A 24504-nucleotide genomic window follows, 5' to 3' on the forward strand; every position below is an offset into this window, starting at 1 on the left:
ATTGCAGATGTTTCTGACAAACAGAAACGACTTCACCATTTCTTGAGTGTGTTAGAATGTATTTAGTGAGTAGCTCACATGAACCAAACCTAGCTCTTGGCAAGAAGAGAGCAGTCGTCTTTAACACTGCTCTCTTCTTGCCATTTGGTATGTTTGGTTTGTAGGAACCATTCACCAATTAAGTTCTAACACACTCTAGGAAATGGCAAAGCCATTTCTGTTTGTGAGAAACATCTGCCATGGTTCATGATGAGTCTGGTGTGTGTGTGTGTGTTGTTACTCGATCCACATGCTTGTGGTCGGAGTCTAGATGGGTGGGTTGGCCGCTCACGCTCAATGGTGACAATGAGAAGTGGCACGGAGGAACCATGGGCACGCCACACCCACAACAGCTTCTTAATTCCATTTAACTGCAGCAACAAGTCCATAACTTGGGTAATGGCAGCACAAGCTGTGACAGCCCTTACTTTAGCGAACGATGCCATGTTGATACAGGGCAAATGCTTTGTTTACATTGTGGATGTGGTTACGGGCAACCGACCTTGGCCATGTGTGACGAACACCCGGAAAAGTTGGATTTGCCGGGTGCCCAAGCTGCCATCAACGCGGTGGGAAGTAAAAGGCCCAATGTGACACCAGCTTACGAACAACCGACAAATTGCTCCCGGATGGGAGCACAGGCGTTGCCAGTAGCCACAACGGGAAAACGGCCAGTGTGACACTGCCCCAAGGCAACGAGGCCGCTGACTGGGTGAGCGCCGGCAACGACGTCACCGGACTCCCAGCGCATCACAAGCGTGTTTTCAGAGCTCAGCCAATCGTAAGGCTTCATCAGTGGCTTTAAATGACCCATTCTCTCTCCCTGTTTTCTTCCTTTTTTTAAGGTACGTATTTTGAGATAACAAGGGAGTAAAGGAGGAAAAAAAGTGAGCTCAGGGGGGCAGCATGAGCCAATTATAATGGTGCCACTATAAACAGTTGCCTGTGCATGCCCACATGTACAAAATAAAAAAAATTCCACAGGTCAGAACAGATAGATAAGTGCTTTTTCAGTGTTTTCAATACCTCGAGTTTCGCGCTACACCTTCGGAATGAAGCAAGCGCGAAACTTGAGAGGGTACTGTACCACGTGAATCAGGGTCCCGCCTGCTGGCTCACTTTCTACTCGCCGGCCAAAGTTACCAGTTATGCATTTTCTGCTGTAGTGTTTCCACGCTGGGCAACGGAGCCATCCTGGCAGCACTGCCTTCCACATTGTCAGCGAGCAAGCCATGTCATACACTCACACTCCCTCTTACTCTCTACCACAGTTTCTATTGCTCTCCAAATCATTCTTGAAATAAGATACGAAACGGTAATTGTTGAGATTGACTCCGCGCCTCCAAAATACGACATTACGCCTCCATATTATATAGTTAAGGGACGCATATTTAACTACTCCAACTGAATTTTAAATATCCTGACCTCTAACGGAGGGGCTTCACCCCCGTCGACCCCCCCAGTGTGGTAACACTACACTGTGACTGCAGCAGAAAATGCATAACTGGCAACTTGGGCCCGTGGGTAACAGCTGAGCCTGGCGGGACTCGGATTCCGTAGGAGTGCCCTGGAGTGTTTCTAGGGGGGGGGGGGGGGCCCAAATTTTATACGGATTTTCAAATAGTACGGGGGTCCTGGGTCCCTAACCCCATACTATTTGAGGGACGACTGTACTTCCATCAGACGGTCCCCTTAACCAAGTACAGGGGGGTCGTCTAATATGCGAGAATATGGGCGGTTCAAAGCCTCGCATATCGCAAATTCGCATATTAGGAACCTTAAAAAGCATGTAAATAATGGTATATGGGCGGTCAGCCACATTTTTTTAACTTAGTTTCCAAAGTAATAAACTGCTTTTTCGAGTTCTTTGGAGGCGCCATAATAACAACAACAGCAACAACAATAGCCCACAGGCTAGCTTGCACACAGCACAGACACAGCTTGTGAGAGCAATGGCTGCTTTAGGACTGATGAAGAGAACACGTGGAGCCGTCTCACAGAGTAGAGTTGCCAGATTGCCATTGTTTATTTCCTTCCTTCGGGAAGTGAGTAACAGCAAGTTCATTATTTGGTAGGAAATGGATGTTAGCGAAGTCGGGAACATGAAATGAATGAAAAAAAAACTTTTCTCTTACTACCGAGTCAAGTCACCGCTCCCACGTGCTCCACCCCCCAAGGGGGGGAGGGAGGGAGGAAGGAGGTCGCATATGAGGTGGTTCGCATATCCCAAGTTCGCATATCAGGCGACCCCCCTGTATTACTAACAACATTGACCTGGCCATGTTCGACAGCCATGAGTCGCACACATCATAACTAGAGGACCAGCAGCACATTAGGCAACAGAAGTTGGAGATTATGGAAAGAGGCCTGTTCAGAGCAACATGCCTTTCCTCTCCAACACAGTCGACATCACATCAAGTGTGAGATAACCTCAACCCGTACAATGTCGTCTTTTGTCATACATAGGGGTCATGCTAGGTTGCACTTTTTTCGTATTTTTTTATTTGCCCCTTAAAATGTAAAAAAAATTACAAATTAGTTGATATATATATTACTTATATGTGAGGAACAGAAGCGTGGCTACCCTAGAGTGTTTGTCCTCTTATTTTTCCTCCGTCTCAAAGCTAACGATGTCATACCAGGAAAGGGAAATTTATCTTAAAAATTTTTAGAGCCTATATTCTTTCCATTATAAACACTTCTCACAACCCTAAAGCGTGAGTAATGTATAAGTACTTCTTTACATCACAAAAAACAAAAAAATAAACAGTAATTGTAAGTACAAGAAAATGGTTGGATGCGCATCAGGCAACACTGCTCGCTTCAAGGCCGTGTGTACTACAACCGTAGTTCACAAAGCTCAACATAATACTATGATGCTTCCGACGAACTGTTTTCATTTCCAATTACTCTGAAGCGTAACTTACAATTCCACATGCCTTACTGATTATAGAATCAAGGAGTAATTACCTAGAAGAAAGTAGCTTACCTTCTTGTATAATGATTTTTGTTGGAATGTGGACAAATGTACAGAAAGGCCCTTTAACATCCATTTAAAAATACGAAGACTTGTCAAATTATTCCTCTCTACTCTCAATGAACAATGTTACAAACACAAACAAAAATAAAGGGCGTATAAGCCCTCAAAAGAGCATGAGTATATATACGTACTAAACACTTCCCTAAGAGGTACGTATATGTATGTACTAAACACTGTACGGGTTAACTCTCCCCTCCTCCACACTTACCTTTGTCGTCGGGCAGGGTGCTCACAAGCTGCATCAGGCGGACACAAGCCAGCACCTGAGTGGTGGCTGGGAACTGTGAGGCCAGTGTGAGGGAGAACTGGATCACCTGTGGGAGTGTGCCTCTCTCCTCCTCCTCCTCCTCCTCCTCCACTCTTACTCTCTCGTCTCCCTTCCCTTCTTGGCCCACGCCCTTGTAGCCTCTGGTGCCTCCTTTCATCACGTGAGAGTTGGCTGTGGGAGAGTGCCGCCAAAATGAAGAGGAAAACTTTAAAAATGAAAGAAGAATGAATGAAAATTATCAAACTATACAAAAAGGGATTCACAAATGTATACTGTAAGGTTTGGATTAAGATGAATATGGAATAAAGCTTGTAAAATGTTGGACAAGAACAAAAGAGAAAGTTGAGGGCATCATTACCTTGTTCTTTCTATTTTTAGACAGATTATATGTGTGTATATATATATATATATATATATATATATATATATATATATATATATATATATATATATATATATATATATATATATATATATATATATATATATATATATATATATATGGGTCAGATCTTGTAGCTAAGTTTTCTTTGAATCAGATATAATTTTGGGAGTATGCAATAATATACTTTAAAATATATAAATGCAATAAGCTCATGTAGTTTTTGATCAATTCCACTGAAAAATATATACATAACTTCAGGCTGATGTGTGCTTTCATTCCAGTGAATGATGTTTTGAATTTTTTTTGTACATAATAGCTCAGATGTCATTTTGTTTTTTAGTACACATTGCATGCCATTAAAAAATAAAGGAACGTTTCTCATATTTTCTTGAATAAAACATGAGTTTTCAATACTCTGTTGAATGGTGTATCCCACGTGAGTCATTCAAGCAAATGTAGGACAAGAGTGAGTTTAAATGAAAAAAAGACATGCTTTAAGACACAAGCCTTTAAGGTGAAAGATCAAGTAGTCGAACCTCAGTTTTCGAACATAATCAATTCCCAGATATTGTTCTAAAGTCAAATTTTTCTAAAATCAAAACAAATTTTTCCATATGAAACAATATGAAATGAATTAATCCATTCCTGACCCCCAAAGAGACCTTTTTTTGCCTTTTCAGCTGCATTTCATGCATAAAATCCTGGTGCAGAAGCCTTGCTCTCTCACAAATGATAGCCTCTGAAATACTGTCACCAGCCAACTGTTTTTCCTTGATCCAAATCAATAGTAATTTTTCTACTTCTTCTAAGGCCTCTGATCTTTGCCTGGTGATCACAGTCATTCCTTTGGCAACAATAGCATCCTTTATTGCTTCCTTGTTCTTGGGAATGGTGCAGATCCATGACTTTGCTAAGCCAAACTGCAAAGCCAGAGCCAAGACGCAAACGCCATTTTCATGCTTCCGTATAATCTCTTTATTCACCTCTATTGTTGTTTTCACTATTTTCCTTTTTGCCTTTATGCTTTTACTAGCTTTCTTAGGTCCCATGGTGGCTTATGCAGTAAAAAAACCATAGATGAAATAATGCAAAACAAGAAAAATCATCATAATCAAAGACCAGCTCGGAGCAGATGTTCTTTGAGTGAGGGCTGCGTCGTGACTGACTCACAGAGTGATGCCGTGCTGCTCTTACCGTGTAGCTTGTTCGGCAATTAAGTCATCATACGGCAACCGGTGCAATTATGAGATCGAAATTCTGTTCAAGAACCGATTTATTTGAAAAGTGAGACATTTGAAAACTGAGGTTTGTTTGTGGCTGCTCCTTACATTCTCTATATTACTGATTCTCCAAATGACTTCACTTTCTTTTTTGTTTTCCAAGACATGAGCACGCATTGTAGCTCTAGGCATTCTACACATAAATCACAGTGTATATATGGCAGATGACTCTCCCTCTACCCATAGTGCTCTTCGCTGGCAGGCAAGGGTATCAAAGGCGCCAACATCATACTTGTAGCCAACTTTTATCAAATATTCCCAGGGTTAATGAGCCTTACTAGTTGTGCCCTCATCTGTTTTCTTAGTTTCTGGGCTGAACCATCCTCCCTTCTCTGTCTTGAGCCTGATGCAAAAAACTAAGGCTTTGAAATAGTCTTATTCAAACAAATTTAGCAGCAGGGAAACCTTCTTGTATCCAAAACCATGCCCATGCAGCAACAGCAGGCAATGCTATCAAAGATTGTAATATAAGTTTCAATGATGGCTCATAAGTTTCAATGATGGCTACATAAGTTTCAATGATGGCTACATAAGTTTCAATGATGGCTACATAAGTTTCAATGATGGCTACATAAGTTTCAATGATGGCTCATAAGTTTCAATGATGGCTACATAAGTTTCAATGATGGCTACATAAGTTTCAATGATGGCTACATAAGTTTCAATGATGGCTACATAAGTTTCAATGATGGCTACATAAGTTTCAATGATGGCTCATAAGTTTCAATGATGGCTACATAAGTTTCAATGATGGCTAAATAAATTTCAATGATGGCTAAATAAATTTCAATGATGGCTACATAAGTTTCAATGATGGCTACATAAGTTTCAATGATGGCTCATAAGTTTCAATGATGGCTACATAAGTTTCAATGATGGCTACATAAGTTTCATTGATGGCTACATAAGTTTCAATGATGGCTACATAAGTTTCAATGATGGCTACATAAGTTTCACTGATGGCTACATAAGTTTCATTGATGAACCTGAGAGAGGATGACCATGAATGAGCTGAGAAGGTAAAGGTCACCAGCAGAACGCCCGTTATGGAATATATGCTAATATTCAGACGGAGGATTCATAGTTTACATTATGTATACTTTGGAAATTTTCTGATGATCATTCCAAATGGTAATGCAATTACTTACTTCAAAAAATTAATTACCAAGGAATAAGGAACATTAATAAAATAAAAAGAAAACAAATAGCATGGAAGTGTCCTTAAAAATTTTAACTTACCTAACAGTGCCAGAAGCAGCCACAAGTTAGGGTTGGGTTGAAGTGTGGTTGCCAGCTGGGTGAGGAGTGGCAGGCGGCGATGGTGTGGCAGGTCAGGCAAGGCATCCACGAACACCTGGCACACCTGAGCCAAGCGGTCATCAACAGCCGCACCTTTAGCCAAGGTTTTGTTTTCACCCTGGTGCTGCGGACCAATACAAAGGCAGACAATAAGGTAGAGGAGAGGAAGGAGAATAGATACAGAGACACCAACAAATATGATGAATAAGATGGCACAAAAAGTTTTAAAAAATTAAAGATCAGATGAGACATGGCCATCTTGGTCTTTTATTAGCAACCTTTCCTCCGTGGCTTCTATGGTTTGGCCCCCAGTTATCAGCAGCAACAGATAAACTGGCCTCAGCAGCAGCCGGGTTGCTCCAGAGCAGGACTGCTAACAACCTCTGGCTACAATCAGCCTGCCTTGGGAATCTGACTTGTCAACGTTCAATGTTAGGACTTTGCCAAGTGAAAATACTGACTGTACAGGTAACTCTCGATTTACGCAAGTATTGTGTCCTTGAAGAGGTCGTGTAAATAAAAAAAAATGTAAATCAAACAAGAGGTAGGTTTCTATCGAAAAATAAATATTCACTTCATTCAGTGGAGAGAGAGAGAGAGAGAGAGAGAGAGAGAGAGAGAGAGAGAGAGAGAGAGAGAGAGAGAGAGAGAGAGAGAGAGAGAGAGAGAGAGAGAGAATATCCATATCACCGAGATATCCACTCAGGCACTCAGCCTCAGCCTCACTTGTGTGAGGAAGAAATGAGGGACACCATGAGCGACTGGATAGTATTGGTACCCGTACCTAGCAGTCTGGTACCGGTACCGAGCAATCTGGTACCGGTACCGTACCATAAAGCTGGTACTACCGGTACCGTACCATATAGCTGGTACTGCTAGTACCAGTACTGGTACCGGTACCTGCCCACCCCTATTGTTGAGTAGCGTGGCAGCGTGGGTACTGTATTGTTGTTAAAGTGGCGCGCGGGAAGAACTGAGCTCAGCTGTGTGGCCGCAGCACCGTGTGAGTCCAGTTGCGTGAGACATCTGGTGGCCACTCCATAAAATATCGCGTATAAGTGAAAAAACGTGTAAATTAAACATTTATTTGGATTTTGGACTCCGCGTTGTTTTAAAAACGCGTAAACCAAACTCGCGTAAATCGAGTTACCTGTATTGCTAAAAACTTGAAAAATATTTTGAGGAGCATCATAGGTCAGGTTAACCCGTTACCTGCATTATGGCAAAAACAGTATTTTCCCAGTGTGGCACCCTTCACAATGCTCTCCCGCCAGTCACATTGGAGCCATCAAAGAGAAAATAGGTAAGTAGCTTCTCTAAGCCCCAATAACAACTATGCCTTCATAAAAGTGGTATCGCGGTATCATGATATTTTCTTGTCATACTGCGTGTCACGATTTCATTATTCAAGAAATAGCCTGTGGAAAATACCACGGGAGTCCCTGCCATTTTGATTTAGAGAGCGGGAAATAAGTCCCAGGACAGGCGGGAAAACTAGAAGGCGGGAGCAGCGAGCTATTTCAAATCATATTCGTTATTGCTGCCAAAGCTGAACTATATGTGGGATGCATGACCCACTATTACCTAGTGTATGGTGTTGGGTTATTAATAAATAATAACCCATAGCCATTAGGGCATTTAGTGTAAGTGTTATGCAGAAAGAGAGATGTCAGTTGTGGTGAGTGCTGGCATCCTGACCGTCGAGCAAGCCGGGAGGATTGTGGGTCCGCAGCCGCACCCAGGCCACTTCTCCGAGAGACACCAACGCGACAAGACGTCCCTCCGCCACCTACTTCGCACCACGTGTTCATTGTGGTGGTTTTCCTGCCCTGACAGTATCCACAAGCTAGGTGCTGTGTACTGCAGGCAAGGGAAGCCTTTGGGAGGTACGAGAAGGCAGCGTGTTGCTGGACGGTTACGAGAAGAGGACTGAAGGAGGGCCAACGTGGGCGAGGACCACGTGGTAGATCAAGGTGTGGTTTCTGCTTCATCCATCTCCAGCTAAGTACATTTTTTGCATAGGATGTTTTAAGATAGATAGCTAGGTTGCTGTGTGCCTGGAATTAACCAATTATTCCTTATTTTCCAGCGAGTTTTCTTTGTTGCTTTAAATAAGCTTAAGAGCAGGTTCATCTGGTCTTTGCTTATCCTATGGTAGTGTGATTGGTCAAAAAATAAGGGACGAGAGGGGGCTGTGAGTCTGAGAACTCAATTTTCAGATACTTTATTTTATATTTTTTATTGCTGAGAATTTTACGAAGTCTCAAGAAGTCCAGACCTTTCCAAGAACCCCACACTGCATGATGGGCCACCTGAGGAGGGCCACCTGAGGAGGGCCACCTGAGGAGCACTGAGTGGCCCAACTTGCCATGCTGGATTATTTCACTTTTCTGTTATGTCTTGGGCCACCTGTATACCACTGCATTAATGGTAAATAAATGACATGAAGCACAATTTACATCTAACTTTTGCAATTCTGTATGAAAATGATTGTTTCTAAATACAGCAGAAGTACAATGCAATGAAATTCCTCTTATAGTGATTCATTAACCTCTATACTTATTTATTTTTGTCTCAATAGATAATGAATGTTTCAACTTTTACAGCAGTCAGGCCCATAGTTTTGGCAGATTTCTGTGTGTGTGTGTGTGTGTGTGTGTGTGTGTGTATTTACCTAGTTGTATTTACCTAGTTGTAGTTTTACAGGGCCTGGGTTTTACGCTCGTGTGGTCCTGTCTCCATATCTACATTTATCCAACTTTTCCTTAAAGCTTTGCACACTCCTTGCCGATACTACATCCTCATTTAGTCTGTTCTAAACCTCTATATTTCTTTGTGGGAAGCTATATTTCTTTATGTCTCTCAAGCATCTTCCCTTCCTCAATTTTTTATTATGTCCTCTTGTGTTCCTGGTGGTAATTTCTTCTTTTAGTAGTAACTCCTCGTTGTCTACTTCTTCCATTTTGCTCAATAATTTGTAGATTTGTATTAGGTCTCCCCTTTCTCTTTGTTTTAGTGTTGGTAAGTCCATTTCCTTTTGTCTTTCCTCATATGTCAGTCCCTCCAGATCTGGAACCATTTTTGTTGCCATCCTTTGTATTCTTCCTAGTTTCTTTGTGTTTCTTCTTATGGGGAGACCACACTGCCTCTGCATATTCCAACTTTGGTCTGATCATAGTGGTAATTAATTTTTTCATCATATCTTTATCCATGTAGTGGAATGCTATTCCTATATTTCTCACCATGTTATACGTCCACCGAATATCCGATTAACATGACTCTGGCTGTTTATTATCTTGCATTATTACTCCCAGATTTCTCTCTTTGTGTACTTTCTTTAATATTTCACCATTTCCCATTTTATATGTCCATTTTGGTCTTCCTTCACTATTTTCCCATTTCCATAACATGACATTTCTTCACATTGAATTTCATCTCCCATTCCATACTCCATTTCCAAATCTTGTTTAGGTCTTCTTGCAGAATTTTGCAGTCTTTACTGTTTCTTATATGTCTAAGCAGTTTTGCATCGTCTGCAAACAGGCTCAATAACTATTTGAGCCTGTTGCAGACGATGCAAATGAATATACAAAAAAAAAGTGAAGAAAAATGAAAATGAAAAAAATGAAGAAATGAGCACTTTAAGGGGCATTCTGAGGCCAATACAGAAAACACTGGGAGGGGCTACAGCCTGCCTTGTCCCCAAAATTACAACTTTGGCAGGCATGATGGAGGATAAAGCTCAGATGAGGATTTGGTTCCCTTCAGTGAGAGCAACACGAGCATAGGTGAAGCGAGTGATGGGTCTGAGTCAACCGATGAACCACTGTTCTGCACCCTCACAGGGATGGGGCCTGTTTCTTCTAGGCAGCATTCCTGTACCTTCAGTGATAGAGAAGAGCTGGCTGTTTTGCTGGGGAGGCAGTGGCTGAGTGGATAGTGCGACGGAGCCGCGTTCAGGACGACACGAGTTCAATCCCTGCCCGGTGCCACCAAGCTGGGATTTTTCAGCCGCCGCCGAGTGGCTTAAAACTACCCACATGCTGTCCAGAAGGCCACCTATCAACCCGGACTCTAGATTCTAGGATTAAAGATGAGCTCCGGGAGGGCAGCATGAGCCGGACTCTAGACTCTAGGATTAAAGATGAGCTCCGGGAGGGCAGCATGAGCCAATGCAAGATGGCGCCACTATAAACACTTGCCTGCACCACAATGGGCTGGGCCATACCATCAGGCCCTTCCAAAACAAGCCTACCGGCACCACAGGCAAAGATGTAAAAAAAAAAAAATAATAATAAAAAAAAAAAAAATACACTCAGCTGCAGGCAAACACATCCCATTGATAAATATGAATTATTTATAACTGATGATCATTTAGACATAGGCCTACTTGTCACTGAAGTAAATAAATTTGCAGAGAAGCACAATGCATAAAAAGCTTAAAAGTAGATCTTTATTTTTCTGTCAGAAGGATATTTATCTAATTGAAAGTGAAAATTGTTTCACCGGTGTTGCTATTTTTAGTTTTATTATCATTCAGTGTTTTCTCAACATCAAACTAAATGTGAAATTGTTCAAAGAAAGAGCAGAGTGTTCCAATTTCTTCCATTATAAAAATGTACATTCATAGAAGTTATGTTAAATTCCCCCATGTTAATATAATAATGTCAGTGGCTTTCTGTTTCCAAGCCATACTTCTGCACAACAGGACTGTGTTTTAATGTCTATTTGGCATTTTGTAACATTTTTCTCTGTAAATTAAAATACTCATCAGCCTTGGAAGTTCATTATAATGGAACAAAATAAACAAGCATTTACCACATTTGTTTCATGATGCTTTTCTTCGTGTCTACTACAAAAAGCATCAACAGTGAAAGAATGTTCAGTTAACTTTAACACAGGTGAAAAATGACAATGAATGTATACTTCTGTTGAATCATTATTGTGCCACAGGGCACCAACTCCCAAGGAGGGAATGTAATCCATGGTACTCCTGTGGCCCAAGATGCAGCTAACGTGTTAAGGTGAAAGAGGAATCCACAATTTTGCCCAACGAACAAGTCTGATGCTGCAATTCTCAAGGAGAGGAAGGAGTGTTTGGTTATATTCTTAATTAACAAAAGAATAGCAGGAAATGTACAAGAGTATCAAAAAGTGGCATGATGAAACTTTTCATTATCAAATATACTGAAAATACTTCAGGATTACACTACAAAAAGAGGAAAACTTTTATGAGAATGTAAAGTAAAAATGCAAAAGTATAAAACCTTGTTTTCAATAACTGTGTGGGAGATTGATGCAAGCCTACAGTCTGCACAAAAGTCACTGCACTTTTGGGTTGGCTCTGTAACTTTTAACATAAAGTGTAATTCTCCTTGCTTGGGCCAACACTGTAACTAACTGGCAGGGAGCACATGCCTGGGGAGGTGTTGCTTCACTCACTTGCCACCTCCACTCCTTAATGTTCCCCCAAGCAAGCTCCCACGCAGTAACCCTGTCCATCTCAAGTCCCTCCTGACAGGATCAATAAACTTGCCCAGCCATAGATATGTGGGCGTCCCCTTGGTCTCCTCCACTCAGGGTTTTCTCGTACAAAAACAACTCTATGAGTATGGGAGGCGGGCCACATGCCCATGCAGCTGGATCTGGCATTCATGGACTGAGCTAGTAACAGGCCTCAATTCAGTTTCATCACATAGTCATTGGTTCGACATCGTCATTCCAGCAATACCCCATGATCCTGTGAAGGCACTTGGCACCAAAGGCATTGCCACACCTCTCCAGTCAGTGCCCATGTGTCACAGCCATACAGTCAGACAGGGAGCACAAGCAACTTAAATTCAAACCTTTGTCCATCTCCATAGGTATCACCCACGGCATATACTCATGTTGAGCAAGTCCTGAACACCATGGCAAGGCCAATCCGTCAAGTGACTTCCTGGTAGGACCCACCATTATCCACCATTATCCAAGGTATGTGAAGCTTTTGGTGACCTTGACATCCACATCACACACATGAACACACTGAACCGTCATCCAGCAAGCCTCCAAATGACTGGACCTTGGTTTTGGCCCAGGAGACCTTCAGTCCCAGAGGCTTTGTCTCATGCAGCACTTCAAGAGCCATCACCAGGACCTTCAGCAATCCCAAAAGAAGTAGAGTATCACCAGCAAAAACAAGGTCAGTGACCTTAATGTAGCCAGCATATTCTCCACAACAACTTTGGTCAACAACTTTGCCTAATGCCCAGTCCAAGCAAGTGTTAAAAAGTGATGGAGCAAGGACACAAACAGCCCTGCCTCACTCTTGAATTAACAGGGAAAAAGCTGGAAATGCCTCCCCCACACTTCACAGCACTCTCAGTCCCAGTGTAAAACCCAGTCATCAGGCCAATAATTATAATCCTTGCAGGAATCCCACAGATCCGCAGAAGTCCAAGAGTGCCTCACGATGTACTGAGTCAAAAGCCTTTTTGAGACGGACACAGGCTCCGCATAGCCCCTGCCAAAATTCACGTCTGCTATCCATAAGGATGCCAAGTGCTAGGATCTGGTCAATTGTTTACTTGCCAGTCATGAACCTGGATTGCTCAGGTCGAAAACTTTAGCAGATAAGATCGAATTAGCATCAGTAGCAGATGTGCAAACACCTAGCCCAGCACACTGAGCAGTCCTGTCGGTCCCCTTTCCCTTTCCAGACAGGAACAACCAACACGTTTTTCCAGTCAAGAAGAATGGCACTGGACTGCCACATGGCAGACAGCATCACATGGTCAAGGTCATAAAAAAGAATGAAGAGTTAGTAAGAGATGTAGTGGATACGAAAAAGAGTGTTATAATATTCGGAATGAAAGAGAAAAACATAACATATAAACCAAGAAGGGATAAGGAAGAACTTAAGTCAGTGAAGGACTTACTGAAAAACTTGAATGACGAAGAAATACAAAACCTTGAGGAGGAGGTGGAAGGGATTGTTAGGATGGGCCCTTACATAGAAGGTAAGACAAGGGAAGTTCAATTAAGATTGAAATCACAGAAGGTAACTGAGGAAATATTGTACGGAACAACTAAACTAAGGGAAATAGATGAATGTAAGGAAATATATATAAAGAAAAATAGAAATGAAGAAGAAAGGAAGAAATGGAATGAACTGCAAGCAGAGGCAAAAGAGAGAAATAATGCACGATCAGAAGAGGAAAAAGTTTTTAGATTGTATGCATAATGGAAACTAAACTAAATGAGGTCATCCAAATAGTGTTTGATAACTACAATGCATGGAGGAAGGACAGAAAGAGTAAAGGTGGTGGGGGAGTGATGATAATGACGAGGAAGGAGTTATTAGTGAAAGCAGTAGTATTTGGAGAAGGAAAGGCAGAAATAGTGAGTGTAAATCTGGTAAACAAAAACAGAGGAATGATGACAATAATAGCAACCTATGTACCACCAAGAACCAACTCATGGGGTAAAGAAGAATATGAGACCATGATTGAAGATACCATTCAGAGTTTGAGTAGACTACTCAAGGCAAACAAGAGTCTTGTTAGTTGGGGATTTTAACTGTAAGGAGGTAAATTGGGAGATATTTGAAAGTGGAGGTGGCGAAACAGCATGGGGGGAAAGATTTTTATAACTGACGATGGAAAACTTGACGACACAATGGGGGAAGGAATACACGAGACTCATAAGTGAAGACGAACCGGCGAGACTAGACCTGGTGTTAACAAAGGGAATGCACTTGATGAATGAATTAACCCGGTAGCAGTGACGGGCCAAATTTGTGGCTTCACCATGTAGCAGTGATGGGCCAAATTTGTGCCATGATATTTACCCCCAAAAATAGATGATACATAATCTGATCAGAAATGCTTTGATATATATTATGAAATGGTTTGTGTGAGGGGTGATTTTTTCTCATTTTTCTCGCTTGGAGGGACCATTAAGAAACATGATCCCCCCTGCTACCGGGTTAAGGTATGGGTGCCCCCTGGGAAAGAATGATCACGTGATAATTGAGTTGGAAAGAGAGGAGGAAGGAAGTGATGGGGATGAATCATATAAAAGATAATGATGAACTGGATGGACAGCTACTTAAAGGGAAGAGAGATGAGAACAATGGTAAAGGACACAAAATTGGAATGGACAATTGTAGAGTGGAGTGCCTCAAGGGTTGGTATTGGCACTTGTACTCTTCCTAGTGCAGTACTGTCTCCAAGTTTGCGATAAATAAAACGACATTGTGGGTCACAAACGTTGAAATCTCAAACTTTGAACCATTATTCTTATGGGGAAAATTGAAAACCGTCGACACCTTGCGCTTGGCCACCCATCCAGGTGGCCAAGCGCATATGTGCAGACGGCCCCGGCCTGATGCTGGGCCCAGGCAGCCGAAGGCCGGCTGATGATGGTGATGGTGGTGATGAGTGTTGGCGGCGTGGCCTTTGCATCGGCGCCGCCTGAACAGTGTTTTTGTCAGGGTCCGTGTGTGTGTGTGTGGCTGTGTTTGATGTGGGTTTGGGTTTCTCAATTTGACGATTCTTGTTTTCCACATGTTGCACGGGACCCCTTTCTTTTCTTCCACCTCTTCTTTTTGAAAAGGAAGAGATGGAAGAAAGGAAAGGGGTCCCGTGCAACATGTGGAAAGTGAGAATTGGCATATTGAGGAGCCTGTGCCCACAATGGGCACAGCTACACACACGCGGGCCCCAGCGAAAATGCTGTTTGGGTGGCGCCAATGCGGGGGCCACGCCGCCAACACTCATCATCACCATCGCTATCATCAGCCGCCCGTCAGCTGCTCAGGCCCAGCGCGCGGTTGGGGCTGCTCGCACACATGCGCCTGACTGCCCAGATCCCACTCACCATCTTCCCGCAGCCAATGGAAAGGTCCAGGAGGTGGGTAAGAGCGAGAATGGGAGTCAAGGATCACAACAAGGTGTGAAAAAACCCAGTATTAGCAGCCTTTTCCTTTTCCTTTCAGGTCATATCGCAATTTCAGTTTTCAATAAAAATCAAATTTTTGGGTCCCTATCGCAGTGCGAGCGATAGCTTGCGAGCGTAGCTCTTTTCCCGTATGTCACAACTAGGTAAATACACACACACACACACACACACAAATAGAAAAAAAATTAGAAATGAAGAAGAAAGGAAGAAATGGAATGAACTGCAAGCAGAGGCAAAAGAGAGAAATAATGCACGATCAGAAGAGGAAAAAGTTTTTTTATGTGTGTGTGTGTGTGGGGGGGGGGAGTTCTGGGAGACTGAATAAAGGAAAGGCACATATATTAGGGAAAAGCCAAAAGAGAACAGAAGCTAGACAAGATTGAAACAAATAAGGGATTAGGTGTGATGCATACAAATGTAGACAGGATAATATCTAGAAAGCTGGAACTACAAAACTATTTAAAGGAAAAAGAGCCCAATATTGTTTGTTTAGCAGAAACAAAGCTGAAAGAGGTCATTCAAATAGTGTTTGATAATAATTACAATGTATGGAGGAAGGATAGGAAGGGTAAAGGTGGTGGAGGAGTGATGACAATGACGAGGAAGGAGTTATTAGTGAAGTCATTAGTATATGGAGAGGGAAAGACGGAAATAGTGAGTGTTAATCTGGAGAACAAAACCAGAGAAATGATGACAATAACAGCAACCTATGTACCACCAAGAACAAACTCATGGAGTAAAGAAGAATATGAGACCATGATTGAAGATACCATTCAGAGTTTGAGAAGGTTACTCAAAGCAAACAAAAGAATCTTGTTAGCTGGAGACTTCAACTGTAAGGAATTAATTTGGGAAACATTTGAAAGTGGAGGTAGTGAAACGGCATGGGGGGAAAGATCTAAGATTGACTATAGAAAACTTGATGATGCAGTGGGTGACGGGAACACAAGATACAGGAATGATGATGAACCGGCGAGACTGGACCTGGTGCTAACAAAGGGAATGCACGTGTTAAATGAATTAAGATACGTGTGTCCCCTGGGAAAGAGCAATCACATGATAATAGAGATGGAAACGGAGGAGGAAGGCACTGAGGGGGACGAATCATATAAAAGAAACAGGAGAAACTATAGGAAGGCGGACACAGAAAATCTTAAGAAATATTATGAAGAGCTAGACTGGGAAAAGTTTAAGAGAACAAGGGAGGTGCAGGAAAAGTATGATATTTTTATGGAAGCGTATGGAACAGGTGTCATGAAATATGTCCCATTGTATAAACCCAAAGAAAGAGGAAAGAAGGATTGATTTAACCCTTAGGGTACGGGTGGTGATATATTTCTCTGGATGCTGTCCGTGGGGAAAATTCTGACATTTAAAAGAGGTGGAAATGGTGTCTTTCTTCTTTGTAATAATTGTATATTCATCTAGTATATATGGTGGTGTAATAAAACTTCTCTCCTAATAACAAAAAAGTTATGACAGCCGAAAATATTGCACACTTTCTCGTGGCCGTGACGCGTCGCGTGGAAGCACCCCACTCGCTCTCATGCAAGCCCACGTGCTCGCCACGCTGTGCAAAGTTTGTTTGTTTCCCTGACAATTAGATCCAGTAAATCATTATCCATATATGCAAGAAAATAGTCACATTCTTGTTGCACTTCTGGGAAACTATCTGTGATTCCCACCTGAACACCGTCAAAATGAGGCACACTTGGTATAAAAAAATCACCACTAATCCACTGAAAGTTTCTGTCACTAGCAGCAGCACTAGCTCTTGCATACCCTCTTGTTGCAGTAATCCTAGATCGTGAAGAAACACGGCCACGCCTCCGTCTTGAAGTACTCAGGGCAGTGGTAGGGACTAGGGAGAGGCTGTGAGGCATGCGGTGTATATATACAACACTATCACTGCTTCGTTGACTAATGTCTCCAAAATCGGACAGCCAGTCACTCTCACTAGTATCACTGTCAATGTCACTGTCACTTTGATTCGCCCGCACTCTACTTCCGCCCGGAGCAGAGGAATTGCTTGACGCGGCACGAGATTTGACAGATGTATTCCGAACAAAAGTGGAAAATGATCTGTGGCCTTCGGTAGGCTGCGTGCTGGAGACAAATGAGAGTGTGTACGGATGCCAGATGCCTCCACCATTCTTCTCAGTCAAAAACTGGCGGTATATTTGAAACGTAGGGAGCGAAGAGTGTGATGATTATATATATGATCCCTGTATGGGTGGGGCGTGTGGCAGCGCACCTATATATATGATTGCCATAATCTAAGGGTTAATGCAAAATGTGAAGCTGCAAAGGAAAAAAGAGACAAAGTGTGGAAGAGAGTGAAAAGAAATAAGAATCAAAGAAACAAATAAGATTTTAAGATAGCAAGAAATTAATACATGAAAATAAAGAAAGAAGAAGAGAAAGGATATGAAAAGGATATTGTTGAAAAGTGCAAGGAAGAACCTAAACTGTTTTATGGATTCATAAATGGAAAAATCAAACCAAGGGAAAAAATAGAAAGACTGAAAGATGGAAATAAGATAATTGAAGATCCTAAAGACATGACTGAGCTGCTAAACAAGAGGTTCCTGCAAGTTTCTACAAAAGAATCACAATTCAATGAACCACAAGATGACAAAATAAGTGTTAATATGGATGAAGTTATTGTAACTAAAGAGGAGATATATAAAATAATGGAAGAGCTGGGGGAGAGGAAAGCAATAGGACCGGATGGAGTCTCAGGTTTCATACTGAAAGAATCCAGAAATCAGCTGGTTGGATCAGTATATGATGTCATAAAGTGCTCAATAACAACTGGTAAAGTACCAAAGGAGTGGTGGAGGGCTGAGGTGGTCCATATATATAAAAGTGGGAAAAAGGAAGAAACTCTGAACTATAGACCAGTATCATCGACCAGTGTAGTTTGCAAAATATGCGAGAAAGTGATAAAGAAACAATGGACAAAATTTCTAGAACACAACATAATTACAGAAAAACATTATGGCTTTAGAAAAGGGCGCTCATGTGGAACAAACTTACTGAGCTTTTACTCGAGAGTGACAGACATAACACAGGAGACGGAGGGATGGGTAGACTGCGTGTATTTTGACCTGAAGACGGCTTTTGACAAAGTTCCACATACAAGACTACTATGGAAGCTGGAAAATAGAAGAGGATTGAAAGGGAAAATGAAGAACTGGGGAAAGTTACTTAAGGGGAAGAGAGATGAGAACAGTGGTAAAGGACATGAAATCGGAATGGAGAATTGTAGATAGCGGAGTGCCTCAAGGATCAGTATTGGCACCAATACTTTTCCTAGTAAACATATATAAATGATATGCCGGAGAAAGTAAGCAGTTACATGAGACTGTTTGCAGATGATGTGAAATTGCTGAGACATATAAGAAACAGTAAAAACTGAAATTCTGCAAGAGAACCTAAATAAGATTTGGGACTGGAGTATGAAATGGGAGATGGAGTTCAATGTGAAGAAATGTCATGTAATGGAAATAGGAAAGAGTGAAGGGAGACCAAAATGGACATATAAAATGGGACATGGAGAAATATTAAAAGTTCAAGAAGAGAGAGATCTGGGAGTGACAATACAAGATAATGAACTGTCAGAGAGTCATGTTAATAGGATATTCGGTGATACGTATAGAATGGTAAGAAATATAGAATTAGCATTCCATTACATGGATAAGGATATGATGAAAAAGATGATTACCACTATGATTACACCAAAATTGGGATATGCGGAAACTGTGTGGTCTCCCCATAAGAAAAAAACGTTAAAAAAACTAGAAAGAATACAAAGGATGGCAACAAAAATGGTTCCAGATCTGGAGGGATTGTCAAATGAAGAAAGGTTAAAGGAAATGGACCTGCCAACACTAGAACAAAGAAGAGAAAGGGGAGACCTAATATAAATTTATAAATTATGAAATAAAATGGAAGAAGTAGACAATGAGGAGTTACTACTACAAGAATTAATAAACACCAGCAACACACAAGGACACAGTAAAAAATTGAGAAAAGGAAGATACTTGAGAGACATAAAGAAATATAGCTTCCCGCAAAGAAACATAGAGGTTTGGAACAGACTAAATAGGATGTAGTATCGGCGAAGAGTGTGCACAACTTTAAGGAAAAGCTGGACAAATACAAATATGGAGATGGGACCACACGAGCGTAAGCCCAGGCCCTGTAAAACTACAACAGGTAAATACAACTAGGTAAATACACACACACTGCCACCGACAACCACCGCTGATAATTGACGTAGGAAGACGTGGGAAGGAAAAGTTGGATAAGAGTGGATATGGAGACGGGACAGCGCGAGCACAGCTCTCTTCCCAAATGTCACAACTAGGTAAATACACACAAATGCAGACAGATTTAACTCTAATTCCATCTGATGATGCACAGGACAGCAGGGTTGGTGCATAACATGCTTAACACTACAGTATGGGAAAAATTGTTTACATTACATGAAATTTACATTATGCATAAATTGAGAGGTACCTGTAAATCAATGTAAATCTCTCTCTCTCTCTCTCTCTCTCTCTCTCTCTCTCTCTCTCTCTCTCTCTCTCTCTCTCTCTCTCTCTCTCTCTCTCTCTCTCTCTCTCTCACTGACCTGTATGAGAGTGGGCACAATGCTCTGTATGGTGTGGTGGATGACCTCAAAGGAGTAAGCATCATCGCGGCGCAGCAAAGACGTTCCCATGAAGGTGAAGATTGCCATCATGTTGTGCAGCACTGCGTCCTGGGTGGGCAGGGGCCAGGAGCCAGATTAATGTGTGAGGAAGGGAGAGGAGGAGGAAGAAGAGGGGGCAGAAGAGGGGGAGGAAACATGGAAAGGTAGGCAAAAGAAAGCCTGTTAACTCATAATGAGGCTGCTGGCTTCAATGATTTAATTAAATTCTTAGATAATACTTCAATAACCTGCAGAGTTGAGCGCCATTTACCAGACGTACATTCACTTCACTCCTGGCGTAAACAGAGGAGGGTCTTTAACCCCTACGGGACGGGCCGGGTTGTAATTTCCTGTCTCGCCATACGGGCAAACACGCATCAATCTCTCATTTTCATCGATATTCACTTTATCAATACTCTTTAACTAGAGAAAAGAGGTGAATGAAATATGCATTCTGACTATCATTAACTCTTCCTCTTTCAAATGGAATCTTCCCAAAATGTCTAGATTCTGTAGTTATTAAGATACAGTGTGTTGAATGGAAGTAATTACTGCAGATGTGTTTTGTTTGTTTCAAGTCACTGCTGATAGTGACTCCGAGGTCTCTTTCCTCTTGCACTACCTGTAGTGGTTTGCCATCCATGAAGTATGTGTGGTTGCTATTTCTGGATCCAATATGCATTACTTTACATTTGGTAGTGTTGAAGGACATGCCAATTTTCTGACCACTGAGTGATCTGGTCCAGGGCTCTGGATAATTTCGCACTCTGCTGTCGTGAGGGTCTTCCCACCCACCTTTGTGTCGTCGGTAAATTTTGAAAGAGTGGATTTTAATCATAGTTCAAGGTGGTTGATATATATAATGATGAGTATGGGTGCCAGCACCGACACCTGTGGAACTCCACTTGTGACTGGGAGCCAGTCTTTTATCCACACTGTCAGATTGTCGCCTAACCCCGCCAACTTAAGTTTTTTGAGGAGTCTTTCATGTGGTACTTTGTCAAAGGCTTTTTGAAAGTCTAGATATACAGTAAACCCCCATGATATCACAGTTCAGTTTTCACAGTCCCAGTATTTCGCGTTTTTTCCTGTAAGACCTATTAATTTTTATATTGCGTATACAGTCGAGTTGCGTGTGGTGCGGTTAATTGGTTTTGAGCAACGGCTGCGCCATAGGAAACCGCGCCATAGGAATAACTAAACCTATGGAGAAAATGCAGTTTGGTTTTGACCCACACACACACATTTCCCCCCCCTGCAAGTACTCCAAAGGGGTGCTCTATTTGTTCCATGATCATAATGATCACATGATCAGGAAGCATTCATTCATTCATTGCATTCATTCAACAACATTCATTCACTCAAGTGATTCAGAACAAAGGTGAGGCATCAAGATTGACTGGCTCAGACAGACAGGTTCCTGTTTTTCTGTTTTCACACTGCGCTGATCTCCTTTGGGTTTCAGCAACTTTTACTTATATGAAAACCACAATGAACTTTTATCTTGCTTTGCAAGAAATCAATTTTCAAGTCCATTGAATGCCTTTAGAATGCGCCATGAATTGCACTACAATTGCCTACATTCAATGTGACACTGCTGTACTTGAAGAATGTCAAGTACAGCCTCACAAACATTTGAGTCAACCATTAAAATTCAGTAAAGGTGAAGGTGCTGTGTATTAAGAAGAAATTAAAATCAGTTTATAGGTCCGAGGCCAGGGACACCTGGCAGTGCCTTCGTGACACACATCCTGTTCTCTATAACTAGGTGCAGGCAGGCACACAATACACACCGGGACAATGCGTGCACAGAGTGCCAGGATGAGCAGCGCCCGCCGGTGGGTGTCGTGGCTCAAGGACGCACGGACACAGGCTACGATGACCTCTACGTTGACCTGTACTCGTTGGCTGACCTCTGAGGAGGGTGGAAAGAGAAAAATAACATCAATATTACTACTAATAAAAATGGATTGCTAATATTAATAATGGATTGATAACTTATGAAAGATACGGCTTCCTCAAAGAGCGGCGACAAGCCGAAGGCTTTAGAGTTGGTTTTGGCTCTGATCATGTTTTGTATTTATATATCAGTGATGTGCTGGAATTAAAGAGTTTTGTTAACATACAGACACCTGCTTAACCTTTTCATAAGACACATAACATGCACACAGACCAAGGCACACACACACCTTCCTCACTCAACTCCTCCACGCACTTCTCAAGGAGGTGGAGGAGGGTGGAGAGGATCTGCTGCTGGAGGAGGGTGGTGGAGGTCAGGTCAAGGGTCAGGGTCATATTGAGCCAGTGGGTGAGGGGAGCCACCAGAAGCCAGGGTCGCTGGAGGTCCTTCATGATTGTTAGAGTTTCCAGCATGAGTTGCAGTTTCTCCCATGACTGCTGGTGTGCCACACTCGGCTCCCTCCTGCGGGAAGAACATAAGAACGTAAGGAGTCTGCAAGAGGCCGGTTGCCCTATACTAGGCAGCTCCTGTACACTCAACCCCACCTTACCTCACCATCCATGGCTTTATCTAACCTCTTCTTGAATGTATCTATGGTATTGGCATCCACAACGTGGCTCCCAAGCCTGTTCCATTCATCCACCACTCTATTGGTGAACCAATTCTTGCCTATGTCTTTGTTAAACCTGAATTTGTCTACTTAAAACCATTGCTACGTGTCCTACCTGGCTCTTTTACTACCAAAATCTTATTGACATCCCCTATATTAAAGCCCTTCATCCATTTATAGACTTCGATCAAGTCTCCTTGCAACCTTCGCCTTTCTAGAAGGTGTAGATTTAAATGCTTCAGCCTGTCTTCATGGAGGAAAGTTTCTCACACCCTGAATCATCTTTGTCATCCTCCTCTGTACAGATTCTAACATCTTGATATCCATTCTACAGTAGGGGGACCAGAACTGAACTGCATAATCGAGATGAGGTCTAACTAGTGCTAAGTAAAGTTTAAGCATGACTTCAGTGCTCCTATTGCTTACGCTCCTTGAGATGAAACCAAGTACATACTCTGTTTGCCCGATTTTTGGCCTGAATGCATTGAGCCCTAAGATGGAGGTCAGCGCTCACTAAGACTCCTAAGTCTCTCTCATGCCCAGACCTGCTTAGAGGAGTGTTATTTAAGGAGTAATTGAGTGAAGACCTTCTTCACTCATCTAGTACAGGAAGGAGGCGGCCACAAGAAAAGGAGAAACAAAGCTCAGGACATGATGACCCCAGGATAAAAAACAAACATAGGTTAAGAGAATAACCAACTTTGGTTCAAGACATGTCATGATATTTTCCTCTTGAAAGAACTTGAGTCAATAGAGAAAGAAAGAAATACAGACCCCCAGTGTTGGCAGGCTTGTGTATCATGGTGGTTGTAAACAATTGTCAAAATTCCAACACTTTTCCAGAGATAGAGGGGATAATTTTTTTACCACTCTAATGAGCCAATAAAATTTCAACATAAAAGGAAAAATACCAGTTTTAAAAAATGGTTCTGGGAGAGTCCTAACAGCTGACTCATCAAGGCTTTACCACGGGCCTTCCCTTGGCCGCCGTCCCCTGAGCAGCCCAGACAACACTGCTGCCTTGGCACAGCTTGTGGATGGCAGCATGAGCTGAGCTTCTCTATTTAATTTTTCTTTGGTTAAAAATGTGGCCAGGAACAAAAGAGCAAAATATTCTGACATATGTTCATTTTTTGACACGGAGGGATTCCAGAATGGAGCAAGTCACACATCAGCGAGTGTGCACACAGTGAGGGAGAGCAGGCGGGGAGTGTGCCAACAGTCACAGCTGTGTGAGTGTGGGCACTGTCACGTAACTTTTGCCACCCTCAAGTGACATCATGTCCAGTGTGACTTTGATTGCTGCTGCTTCCAGTGCAGGGTGACCTGCCTGCCAGCTCATCAGCCAAGACATGCTGCTGGGGGAAGGATCTGGCCGCACCATTTTGGTGTTGCATCAGCTGATAAGGATGTGCAAAGTTCAAACATGTCTCACTAAAGTTACCACCACAGTACTCATGAACTGCCCTTATCATTCAGTAATGTTCAAATGGCTAGACATATGATGTGTCTGTGTGTATTCACCCTGCCATGACATGCAGGAATTGAGCTACACTCATGGGCCCCAGCTCTGGGTCACCATCAGTCAAACTTTACTTTAAACACATTTAAGTTTTTATACTGGACATCTCCTTTGTCCAGGCTGTTCCAATGATCTATATATCTATTGGAAAACTGTATTTCTCTAAATCTCTGAAGCACCTTGTCTTCATCAACTTTGTTTTGTGTCCACTATTTTCTCCAATTCCACAAACAGATTCTCCCTCCTAATTCTGTCAGTTCCCTTCATCGCTTCAACATGCAATCATGTCAACTCTCTCCCTTCTGTCAAGGATGTCAGCCCCAACCTTCTCAGTCTTTCCACGTGTGTTTAGTCGGTCATGCTATGAACCAACCTGGATCTTGCTCATTGAATTATCTCAACCTAGTGTGCACGTTTTTGTTTGTTTTTATGTAGGGACCATACTACTGTTACATTGTGCAA

At 42.2% G+C, this 24504-nt stretch overlaps 1 protein-coding gene across 1 annotated transcript in view; it reads right to left on the reverse strand.

Moving 5' to 3' along the window:
* The window catches only part of LOC126985200 (HEAT repeat-containing protein 1-like), a 98384-nt gene that overhangs the window by 38703 nt on the left and 35177 nt on the right, over nucleotides 1-24504 (reverse strand). The window contains exons 8-12 of the mRNA XM_050839757.1: nucleotides 22140-22372; nucleotides 21744-21865; nucleotides 19891-20019; nucleotides 6252-6435; nucleotides 3288-3518 (exon numbers count right to left, since the gene is read on the reverse strand). Of these exons, the coding sequence (XP_050695714.1) occupies nucleotides 3288-3518; nucleotides 6252-6435; nucleotides 19891-20019; nucleotides 21744-21865; nucleotides 22140-22372 (899 nt within the window). The remainder of the gene's footprint in view (nucleotides 1-3287; nucleotides 3519-6251; nucleotides 6436-19890; nucleotides 20020-21743; nucleotides 21866-22139; nucleotides 22373-24504) is intronic.

Source organism: Eriocheir sinensis, chromosome 59 (assembly GCF_024679095.1).
Source record: "Eriocheir sinensis breed Jianghai 21 chromosome 59, ASM2467909v1, whole genome shotgun sequence".
Taxonomy (NCBI): Eukaryota; Metazoa; Arthropoda; class Malacostraca; order Decapoda; family Varunidae; genus Eriocheir; species Eriocheir sinensis.